The sequence below is a fragment of the Capra hircus genome, chromosome 2, assembly GCF_001704415.2.
Source record: "Capra hircus breed San Clemente chromosome 2, ASM170441v1, whole genome shotgun sequence".
NCBI lineage: Eukaryota > Metazoa > Chordata > Mammalia > Artiodactyla > Bovidae > Capra > Capra hircus.
The window spans coordinates 49,655,554-49,667,711 of NC_030809.1; the positions used below are offsets into that span (position 1 = coordinate 49,655,554).

General features: G+C 43.3%; 1 protein-coding gene across 4 annotated transcripts in view; it reads left to right on the top strand.

The window, feature by feature from the left end:
- BOLL (boule homolog, RNA binding protein) overlaps positions 7,420–12,158 on the top strand; it is a 64,116-nt gene continuing 59,377 nt past the window's right edge. For 3 of the 4 annotated variants that reach the window (XM_005676311.2, XM_005676313.2, XM_005676312.2), the window contains exons 1-2: positions 7,420–7,552; positions 11,749–11,892. In XM_005676311.2, coding sequence (XP_005676368.1) covers positions 7,532–7,552; positions 11,749–11,892 — 165 coding nt within the window. In that variant the 5' untranslated portion in view covers positions 7,420–7,531. The remainder of the gene's footprint in view (positions 7,553–11,748; positions 11,893–12,158) is intronic. The other variant, XM_005676314.3, reaches the window with a different exon arrangement.

Below are 12,158 nucleotides of genomic sequence, written 5' to 3' on the forward strand. Positions count from 1 at the left end.
TTTTCCTGGGATTATTCTGTTTCTATCTGGAGAAGGAAATGGCAACCCACTCCAGTACTCTTGCCTGGAAAATCCCATGGATGGAGGAGCCTGGTAGACTACAGTCCATGGGGTCACGAAGAGCCGGACACAACTGAGCAACTTCACTTTCACTTTTCACTATCATGCATTGGAGAAGGAAATGGCAACCCACTCCAGTATTCTTGCCTGGAGAATCCCAGGGACAGAGGAGCCTAGTGGGCTGCTGTCTATGGGGTCGCACAGAGTCAGACACGACTGAAGCGACTTAGCAGCAGCAGCAGCAGCATTCTGTTTCTATCAGGTGTTCCTGCAACCAAAAGCAAACAGTGGTAACCTGATTAATCCCATTGTGGTGAAAAAGTCACTCAGTGGTTATGAAGCTACTTTAGCATATGCTGTGGTGCGCCAAATCCACTTCAGTACTGTGCCCTTTGTTCCACCAGGTGTTGTGAGTGTGGGTTGTTCTCAGCTGTGCCCCTGTCCAGAAACTGCCCTCAGCTGAAGAGAACCATCATGTCCAGTCAGGTCCACTCTGGGAGCAGCCTGCATCCAGCAACTATAGACAGTAGAGTACAGAGTTGAGAGGGAATTCTGGTCACAGGGGACAACTTAGAAAGTCATCCTAGGATTGCTGAGGACGCTGTTTCAACATCACAGTTCAACTTCTTTGTCCAGTTCTGTCTCCTTCACTCTTCTCAGGTGCTGTTCCCAAGCACAGATCCCAAAAATCTCCTGCATGCAAATCTCAGAATCTGTTTCCTGAGGAACCCAACTTGAATCACTTACCTAGCTGAAGATTTTACCAAATGTCAAGCAGATACTTATGTCTGAGAACATGATAATAAAACATGATGAACATAAACCAGCATTTCCTGATCCCATCTTATAATGCAGGAGCTCTGTTTAGGCATGGCTGCAATTGGCCCACTCAGCACTTTTTCATGAATTAGGAAAAAGCTCTCCCATTGAATGGATGGGGCACTATGGCTAACTGATGATGTGAAAGGAGCAGCAAGGGCTGCATTTCAAGCCTCTTCACATTTCTGGCCAGAATTCTTATGTACTGAAGAATCTACACAACAGTATGTGGTGGTCGGCCTTAGGTATGCACCAAGGCAACAACTGCCTGCTACTCAAACACAATGCAGTTGCTGAAGGAGAGTAGAACAGTGACAATTCAACAATGCAATACAGAGATGTTTGAATGTCAAGGAGAGAAGGACACTAGGGACATGACATGACATATTGCCAAGATGCTTGGGATGTAAGAAAAATGCATTAAGAGGTGCCATTATTGTAGTGGTGAAAATATTGCATGCATTTGAAGGAAACCAGAACATGTCACCCCAAAATGTGTCTTTGACATACAATTCTTATTTGGAAGCAATTAGAACCAGTAAATGTAGAAAAAGCCTAAAGAAAGAAAATAAATCCCCTATCAGCCCAGAAGAATCTGCAAACAAATCTTGTTAAACTAACCTTACTCTTCCTAGTTACTTCTTCACCATTTACTCTCCCTAGCCCAAACCCTTTTGTCTTGTCAATTCCTCACAAATTTATTGTTTGTGTAAAAGGTATGAAAGCTTCCTGTTCTCATTACTTCCTAGAGTCTTCATTCTCTTCTGAAGGTTCCTATGTACATGTGAAAATTCAATAAAATGTGTGTTTTTCTTCTGTTAACCTGTCTTTGTCAGTTTAATTTTCAGACCCAGCCAAAGACTCTAAAGAAGGTCAAGGAAAACTTTCTCCTCCCCTACAGTTCAAATCCAAGAATAACATAAAAATGGAAAGACGATAAATACCAGCAAAGTTACTGGTCAGGAAGTGAGAGCAGGTTAGAGATAAAATAAAGGGACAATATTGTAAAGCAATTATCTTCCAATTAAATATTGGAGGACGGTGGCATTTGAGAAGATTCTTGAGTCCCTTGGACTGAAAGGAGACAAAACCAGTCAATCCTAAAGAAAATCAACTCTGAATATTCACTGGAAAGACTGATGCTGAAGCTGAAGCTCCAATACTTTGGCCATTTGATGCAAAGAACCAACTCACTGGAAAAGACCCTCATGCTGGGAAAGATTGAAGACAGGAGGAGAAGGGGACGACAGAGGACGAGATGATTGGATGGCATCACCAACTCAATGGACATGAGTTTCAGCAAGCTCTGGGGGATGGTGAAGGACAGGAAGGCAGGCATGCTGTAGTCCATGGGATTACAGAGTCAGACATGACTGAGCGACTAAACAACAAAAACAACAAATATTGGAGAGGGTGTGGAGAAAAAGGAACCCTCTTGCACTGTTGGTGGGAATGTAAATTGCATACAGCCCACTATGGAGAATAGTACGGAGGTTTCTTTAAAAACTAGGACTAAAATGACCATATGACCAACAATCCCACTACTGGACATATACTCTGAGGAAATCATAATTGAAAAAGATACATGTATCTCAATGTTCATCACAGCACTATTTACAATAGCTAGCACATGGTAGCAATCTAGATGTCCATAGAAAGATGAATGGATAAAGAAATAGTGGTATATACACACAAAGGAATATTACTCAACCATAAAAAGGAACACATTTCACTCAGTTCTAATGAGGTAGATGACCCTAGAGCCTATTATACAGAGTGAAGTAAGTCAGAAAGAGAAAGATAAATATTGTAATTAACTCATATATATGGAATCTAGAAAGATGGTACTGCTTAACCTATTTGCAGAGCAGCAGTGGAGATACAGACATAGAAAACAGCCTTGCCGACACAGTGGGAGAAGGAAAGGGTGGGACCAACCAAGAAAGTAGCACTGAAACATTTACATCACCATATGTTAAAGAGATAGCCAGTGGGAATTTGCTATGTGACACAGGGAGCTCAACCGAGTGCTCTGTGAAAATCGAGAGGGGTGGGATGGGGTGGAGATGGCAGGGAGGTTCAAGAAGGGGGTGACACATGTATACCTATGGCTGACTCATGTTGATGTATGGCAGAAACCAACACAACAGTATAAAGCAATTATCCTCCAATATTATTGTTTAGTCACTTAAGTCATATCTGACTCTTTTGTGACCCATGGACTATAGCCCACCAGGTTCCTCTGTCCACAGGATTTTCCAGGCATGAACACTAAAGTGGGTTGCCATTTCCTGCTCTGGGGGATCTTCTGACCCAGGGATTGAACCCGAGTCTCCTGCTTGGCAGGCAGATTCTTTACCACTGAGCTACCTGGGAAGCCCAAGTCCTTGATACCATGGTATAAAAAACATGGCAGAGTGCACTGTACATGGGGAATGGAGTCAAATTGAAAACCACATCCACCACTTTCTAGCAATGTAATTAAATGAGTCACTTTTATAAACTCTCTAAGGCTCAGATTGCCAGATAAAGAATGGTAACTGAGAAGATTTAAAAATAACATGCCTTGCCTGGTGCTGCACACATGACAGGGGCTTTCTTCACCTTCCCATTCAGACCATCATTTCAGCTTTGTTGGTGCCCCTTCCCAGCTCTGGACACTGTGCTCTGTGTTTCCACAGCCCTTGGATCATAATTCATATACCACTTATGCTATTCTGTATGTATCCTATTTATTATAAGTGTATTTAGATATAATTTTTTGCAGTTATAGTAATTAGTCTTTTCTCTCTTTCTAGACTGAAAGTACATCAAGGACAGAGGTTTGATCTTGTTCTGCTTCTAAGTCATTTATGTTCCTGAACATACAGGAACTCTATAAACATGTACTAAGTTGACCTGTATAAGTGTATATGTTTTATTCAAGTTTTAAAATATTCTTTTTGCTCTAAGGACTAAACAACTTAGAAGCAGAACAAAGAATTAATATACTGCAAATTCAGTATATTCTCCTAGAACCTGACATGGGTATTGAAATACAGTGTTCCCTAATGTACGTCACAGACTGAATACCTATTACGGTGAATACAGTCTTCAAAAATGTGTTGTTAGTCAAAAGAGACTTGGGCAAAAGAGATGGCAGTAATATCTACTTAAACTCACCATTACTACTGGGGGCGGGGGCGGGAATGCCCAAAGATCAGTTCTAATAGTATTGAACAGCAAAATTATTCTGCTCTGGAATGAGCTTTACTTTTTAATAGGTTTACAATCTCGTTTCTACAGAAACTAAAACCTGCAAAAATGAGCTTAAATTGTATGTACAAACATATAATGACTTTAGGATGCTATAGCTGAACTGTAGTCAATGAAAAAAATTGTTTCCCATTTTATTTGCGGTAATTAATACGAAAAGCTAAACATCTGAACAGGTTAAAACTTAAATACATAATAATTTAACACTTTATCTTGTAGTAAATAAAAGTCAAACTCTCATATATATATAATACAAAAGCCATTACTGATATAATTTTTAACAGTTTTTGCTAATTCTTTAAAGTATGTCAATATGGTTAAATCATGACCTGCTATCAGAGACACTCGTGGTTAAATCCATCGCTTTAGATCTTGACCAAATTGCTTAACCTCCAAATCTCCATTTGGAGAGGTGGGCATGGCAATCCACTCCAGTATTCTTTCCTGGAGAATCTCACGGACTGAGGAGCCTAGGGAGCTACAGTCCATTGGGTCACAAAGAGTTGGACAGCACTGAGTGACTTCACACACACACACACACACACAGACACACACACACACACACGAAAATAAGAGGTGTATCTACCTGAAGGGCTGCTGGATAATGAAATGATTAACTGATACTGATTGTAAAGCACTGGGCCTGGCATCAAAGTGTGTGCTAAGTCGCTTCAGTAGTGTTCCACTCTTTGAGACCCCATGGAGCCCACCAGGCTCCTCTGTCCATGAGGATTCTCCAGGCAAGAATACTGGAGTGGGTTGCCATGCTCTCCTTCTGCATCAAAGATTAAAACTTAAATACATAATAATTTTAACACTTTATCTTGAAAGTAAACTAAAGTCAAACTTTTAAGATAGTACAAAAGTCATAACTGATGTAATGTTTAACAGTTTTTACTAATGCTTTAAAATATGGCAATGTGATTAAATCATGACCTGTGATCAGAGACTGAAACCTTTCACTTTAGATCTTGACCAAATTGCTTAACCATAATCATAGTGCCATGTTATTGAATGGTTTGCCTTGGAAATGAACAGAGATCATTCTGTCGTTTTTGAGATTGCATCCAAGTACTGCATTTTGGACTCTTTTGTTGACCATAATGGCTACTCCATTTCTTCTAAGGGATTCCTGCCTGCAGTAGTAGATATAATGGTCATCTGAGTTAAATTCACCCATTCCAGTCCATTTTAGTTCGCTGATTCCTAGAATGTCGACGTTCACTCTTGCCATCTCCTGTTTGACCACTTCCAATTTGCTTATGCCTTTGACTGTGTGGATCACAATCAACTGTGAAAATTCTTCAAGAGATGGGAATACCAGACCATCTGACCTGCCTCTTGAGAAACCTATATGCAGGTCAGGAAGCAACAGTTAGAACTGGACATGGAACAACAGACTGGTTCCAAATAGGAAAAGGAGTACATCAAGGCTGTATATTGTCACCCCACTTATTTAACGTCTATGCAGGGTACATCATGAGAAACGCTGGACTGGAAGAATCACAAGCTGGAATCAAGATTGCCGGGAGAAATATCAATAACCTCAGATATGCAGATAACACCACCCTTACGGCAGAAAGTGAAGAGGAACTAAAAAGCCTCTTGATGAAAGTGAAAGAGAAGAGTGAAAAAGTTGGCTTAAAGCTCAACATTCAGAAGACGAATATCATGGCATCTGGTCCCATCACTTCATGGGAAATAGATGGGGAAACAGTGGAAACTGTCAGACTTTATTTTGGGGGGCTCCAAAATCACTGCAGATGGTGCCTGCAGCCATGAAATTAAAAGACGTTTACTCCTTAGAAGAAAAGTTATGGCCAACCTAGATAGCATATTGAAAAGCAGAGACATTACTTTGCCAACAAAGGTCCGTCTAGTCAAGGCTATGGTTTTCCCAGTGTTCATGTATGGATGTGAGAGTGTGAAGAAAGCTGAGCACCGAAGTATTGGTGCTTTTGAACTGTGGTGTTGGAGAAGACTTGAGAATCCCTTGGACTGCAAGGAGATCCAACCAGTCCATTCTAAAGGCCCCGGGATTTCTTTGGAAGGAATGATGCTGAAGCTGAAACTCCAATACTTTGGCCACCTCATGCGAAGAGTTGACTCATTTCATTGGAAAAGACTCTGATGCTGAGAGGGATTGGGGACAGGAGGAGAAGGGGACGACAGAGGATGAGATGGCTGGATGGCATCACGGACTCGATGGATGTGAGTCTGAGTGAACTCTGGGAGTTGGTGATGGACAGGGAGGCCTGGCGTGCTGCGATTCATGGGGTCGCAGTCGGTCACGACTGAGCGACTGAACTGAACTGAACTGAATCATAGTGCCATAATCACCATAATCATTACAGAAGTTTACCGAGTTGTGATTGTTTAAAATTGGTTATATATATTTATATACATAAGTAAAGTGTGTGAAGTTGATGACATATGTATTGATGCATAAATGGCAGCTACTTTTCAGAAGGACTTTTTACAAAGCAGAGTTCTTTCAAAGGAAATAGAGCCGCTCCAGCCAAGTGGCACAGTCCTCACCCCTGGAAGCCCGCAGGTAGATCCATCGCTGACCCGCTGTGCGACGGGCCGGCTGTGTTCAGCGGGCGCGGGCCTAAGGCGGACGCCGGAGCTCGGACGGGGCGGCGCGGCGGTTCCCGGCCAAGCGGCCCACGCCGCCCCGCCCGCTCGGCTGGGATGAGTGACGGCGACAACAGGTGCGCCGAGGAGTCTGCGGCTTCTCCGGAGCCCCCGAGTTTGGCGCGTCAGGCCCCGGGGGTCAGGCTTTAACTCTGCAAACTGGCCTCCTCTCCCCGCACCAGCCTTACGAAGTCGCCCGTCAACCGGCTTCTTGCACCTTAGTAAAGCAGCCTCTAAACGCACCGCCACCTCTCGAAAACCCACCAGTCCTAGAAGCCAACTTTTCTCCAAAGGGGAGGAGAGGAAAAGGCGTGTGGTGCATGGAGCTCTGCATAGCCGTTCGCTGTCTCTTCCCCAGCCGTCCGAAAGCAGACGAGAGTGGCTTGAGAATAGAGCCCTCGATCCGCACACCTCACGCCCGCCCCGACCTGCTGCACGCTCTGCCCTTGAGACGGCCCAGCTCGGCGACCACGGGCCACGGCCGAAACCTGCCCGCCCGCGCCCCTCCCGGGCTTGCGGCGCCCGCCCGCACCGCCACCCGCCGCCCGAGGCTACGTCGTCTGCCCCTCCCTATCCCCGCCGGTGGCAGGTTCAGGCCCCGGGTTCGAGTCTGCGCCCTTGCAGCTGCCACCGCCGCCGTCGCCGCCAGGGGGAGAAAGTCTCCGTCGGGAAGCGTGGTGTTGCTTCCTGGGTGTGAAGGTGCTTTCGAACTGTAGGTTTCTGTGCCTTTCCCCCTGGCTTTTGAAGAGCAGAGAGGAAGATGGAGACCGAGTCCGGGGCGGTGAGTACGGCGGTCAGGGCCCAGAGTCCTGGGCCTCGGGCTAGCGGGGAGAAGGAGCAACGTGGACTCGGTCTGTGAGGGGCTGGAAGGACGAGTCTAGAGCTCGCTATTTTGTCAGCAAGAACGGTGGACAGGGCGCCCCATCGACCGCCATGAAAGCAGGCCTCGTCGGGTTGTGTAGTGGGGTCAGGCAGGTGCGATGCCGGGCCTGCTGGGAGGTTCCGGGAAGCGTGGGTAACCGGGTCCTGTGCACCAGGCTGGGTTCAGGCTAGAGAACCAGCTTTCCCGCCGAAAGTAGGTTCGGCTGCGTCTTTGACGCTCACTCCAGCCAGACTCAGCCTAGCCACCCTCATGAGGAGTTGACCAGGTGGCCATCCCCTCCACTTCCCGACCGGTCAGCGGAAACCAGAAGTCCTGAGAGACCTGGTGGGGGGGCGAGTGTGGGTTATATGGGGCACCTGGGCACAGGTTGGACCTGGACACTCGCGCCCAAGCCAGTCTGGGCCGGGTGGGGGAGGGGTGGGAGACCGAGTAGGCCCGAAGGGCTGTGGCAACGTGCCGTCGCGCCCCACCCCGTGCCCGCCGGCAGCCAATCAGCGAGTGCCACGCGATGCGCGCGGGGCCCTGCTACGCACGAGGCCGGCGTCTGGGTCTGTGCCGTTGAGGATTCCCGCCACTGCTTCTGGCGGGTTTGCGGGACAAAATTTCTCGCTGGCTAGCCTTCTTTTCCCTCCCGCACTTTGGTGGGGAGGGGGTGGATCCTCGAATCGGTGGTCCAGTTCACGATGACTTGAGAGAACCTGAGGAAGTTGTTGCTGCGGCCATTTCCTCCAGCACTTCAGCTTGCTGGCCTCGGAGGGGAAGGAGCGCCGAGTCCTTGACTGCGACGGTTAGCCCGTCTTTTTCCTCTTCTCTTCATTGGCAGAGTAGATGATAAATTTCGAGGTTAATTCTCCAGGGGAGGAGGCAGTGGGGGCACATTACTTTGGAGGAAATTTTAAATAAACTTTTTAGTACTAGAAGTTTTACTAAGCTAAGGACCCTTACTGCTTGCCCCAAAACAGCACCTGGCTAGGTGCTTTTCATACATTTGCAAAATTTTGCTGGCAGAATTTGAGGCATTCTGAATTAACTCAATAAATCGCTAACTGTCTCTAAGGAACTTAAAGATTGCCTCTACCTGAGCTTTGTTACTTCCAAGATTAAAATATTTTCTAGGGTTTTATTCATGTTGTAGTCTTCAGCCCACAACCTAAGGGTTGGTGAATCGTGAGCAAGAAGAAATTATTTATTCTTTATTCAACAAATGTTTATTGAACACCTGCTATATATGGTCTTAGATACTGCGGTGAACAAAACAAGCAAAGTCCTTTTTTTTGAACATTATAATATAGTGGAAAGAGACGACAAACGTAGTATAAATTACATAGTGTTTTGGAAAGTGATTAGTGGTAAGGGGAAAAAATAGTTGGAACCCACAATAGAATAGGAACCTTAAAAATTGAACAATGATGTGAATAGCATGTACAAAGTTCGTGTTTTTCCTTCCTCCGTGTTGAGGATTTCTTAAGATTGGAAATAAAGCACTTTGTTCTCTTCCATTCATGTCATTTTTCTCTCATAAAAATAAAACCAGTGGAGTTTTATTTAAATAAATTTGAAAGCAAAAGAGTTCATCCATTGAATTATTTTGTTTTAAAGAAGAGAATTTTATGAATTTTTTTTTAATTTTGCAGATAAGTAATTTCTGCATTCTCTAAACAAATAGGCAGATAGAGTAGATTGTTTCTGCCAGAGCTGTTCAGTTATCTCTAGCAATACAAATCCACAATTGAAAAGTCAAACAAAACATCCCAGAATCATCCAGTCTGGCACTATGTCTTACAGGTGACTGAAGTTATAAATTAACTTTCAAATGCCCTGAGAGGATGCTATTAAGATTGGTTTCCCAGTTTTAACTGGCAGCTACAACAGATCAATTATTAAATATGATGACTTTGTGGTTTAAAAGATATTTTTATGAACTCCCTTACTAGGGAGCGTTTTTCCTTCTTAAGACTAGATGGACAATAGACCCCAAAAGCCTATACCCTGGTAGTCACCACTGGCCTAGATATTTCTCTGTACATCTTGCAGAGATTAATTTTTAGGGATTATGGCTTATTGGCCAGTAAAGTGAAAGGAGAGCAGTGTGAAAAAGAACAACTCCATTATCTAAGTGGGAAATTCATTTTCATGAGTTTGTTTTTCAGAGAATTTAAGTCGTGAACTTCAAGCTTTTTGAAGCACTCTTCTAGTGTCTCAGAAGTCTCTTTAGTGTTCTTACAAGGAAAATAGCAAGTTCTTATGTTTGTTTCTCTTTAAAATTCTATTCCCAAGTCTTGTTTTTTCCCCAGTGTACCTTAAGAGTCTATCTACTGTTTTGTTATTGTGCAAAGGTGTATATGTTAGTTGTTATTGTTTTTATAGTAGCTAAGTCATGTCCAACGGTTTGCAACCTCATGGACTGTGGACCACCAAGCTCTCCTGTCCGTGGTATTTTTCAGGCAAGAATACTGGCATGGGTTGCCATTTTCTTCTCCATTACTTGTTAATATGTATTAACATCTGAATTAGATCCACTGACTTAGAATTGTGAATATATGAACATGAGCTCAGTTCTTTAGCATAAAGTAAAAATTGATATTAAAAACTTTAGTATAAAGTCAAAATCAGACCACTTTTCAAATTGCCAAGTGCATTTAAAAATTTGACTTTAGAGTTGAAAAGCAGTGAACTTAAATGTCAGAATGTATTTACTTGTCAATGCCCTTTAGCCGAAGACCACCACAGATAGACCTATAGTTTAATAAAGTTGGCTCTTCTGAATGGAAGAACATGGGGCCTCTCAACTAGAGGATGTTAGAACTTATTATAGGATTTAGGCTTGTATTAGCACTTTTTAGAGTGGGTTTAAAGGTTTTACTCTGAAATGCATGTTGTTAGAAAGTGGGAGTAGTTCTATGATTGTGCTGAGTGCTAAGTCGCTTCAGTCATGTCTGACTCTTTGCAACCCTATGGACTGTAGCCTGCCAGGCTTCTCTGTCCATGGGTTTCTCCTGGCAAGAATACTGGAGTGGGTTGCCATTTCCTTTTCCAGGGGATCTTTCCCACCCAGGGATCGAACCGGCGTCTCTTAAGTCTCCTGCATTGGCAGGCAGGTTCTTTACCACTAGTGCTATGTTAATTCTTACTTAGGAGACAAGAAAGAGATTGAAGCTAAAGTTTTGTGATTGATAAAGAAGGAGCAGTCAGTCTTGTCAGGCAGGATAAAAAGATATTTGGTCATTCTTGTGGTTTGAGCAATGCTTTTGTTTCTGTCAGTGTGCAGGTATGATTATGGAGTGGTCTTGTTTTTATCTTCACCCATCACAATAACACTACCCTGATAGCTCAGTTGGTAAAGAATCTGCCTGCAATGCAGGAGACCCCAGTTCCATTCCTGGGTTGGGAAGATCCCCTGGAGCAGGAATAGGCTACTCACTCCAGTATTCTTGGCCTTCCCTTGTGGCTCAGCTGGTAAAGAATCCTCCTGCAATGTGGGAGACCTGGGTCTGATCTCTGGATTGGAAAGATCCCCTGGAGAAGGGAAAAGCTACTCACCCCAGTATTCTGGCCTGGAGAATTCCATGGACTATATAGTCCATGGGGTCCCAGAGAGTCAGACACGACTGAGCGACTTTCACTTTATTTCATCACAATAACAGTAGCCTTGCTCATTGTTGGAGTTAACAGGAGAACACCACAGCCTACCTGTGAGGTCCCAGATACCGCTTACAACACCAGGGCCTAGTTGTTGTACCAGGCCAGCTCCCAACTGTCCAGGGCTACTTTTCTCTTTCCTAAACTTCTTTTTGGAGTTTAATATTCCTTCTTAATACTTAAAATATTTAAATTGTACATTTGATAGTAATTAATATATGTATGTTTAAATGATATTTAAGATTTAAGATCTCTGTAGAGGAGTAGATTCTGTATTTCTTGTATTTTTCTTGCCTTCAAAAGTTATTAGCTCTATAATCTTCATAATAGCATAAAATTAAAGTCTAAAATACTACATTTTGTCAGTATGCTTACCTTTTTGAAGGATAAATGCTTTTGTCTTGCGTTAAAACTTATACCCAGTACTAAGAGTTTAAAAGAATTTTATTTTACAGCAAACATCAAATCAGACGCAAACAGATTCATTGTCTCCATCTCCTAATCCTGTGTCACCTGTGCCTTTGAATAACCCAACGAGTGCCCCAAGATATGGAACAGTGATCCCTAATCGCATCTTTGTAGGAGGAATTGACTTTAAGGTACCTAATAATGTATGCAATATAGTGAATTATTTTCTGTATTAGAAGTATTTTGTTATATTTCTCAGAAATGGTTTATTTGTGCAACTATAAAAATAATAATGTATTTAATATTTTCATAATGATTAGTAGGGTTCAGATTGTCTTATTATAGTAGAGTACATATAATTGTCTAATTTCACATACAAGGAAATTGAGGCTCATTGATGTATCTATAGTCACCTAAACACTTAAAGACAAAGTGAAAACTAGAATCCTAGTTTTCT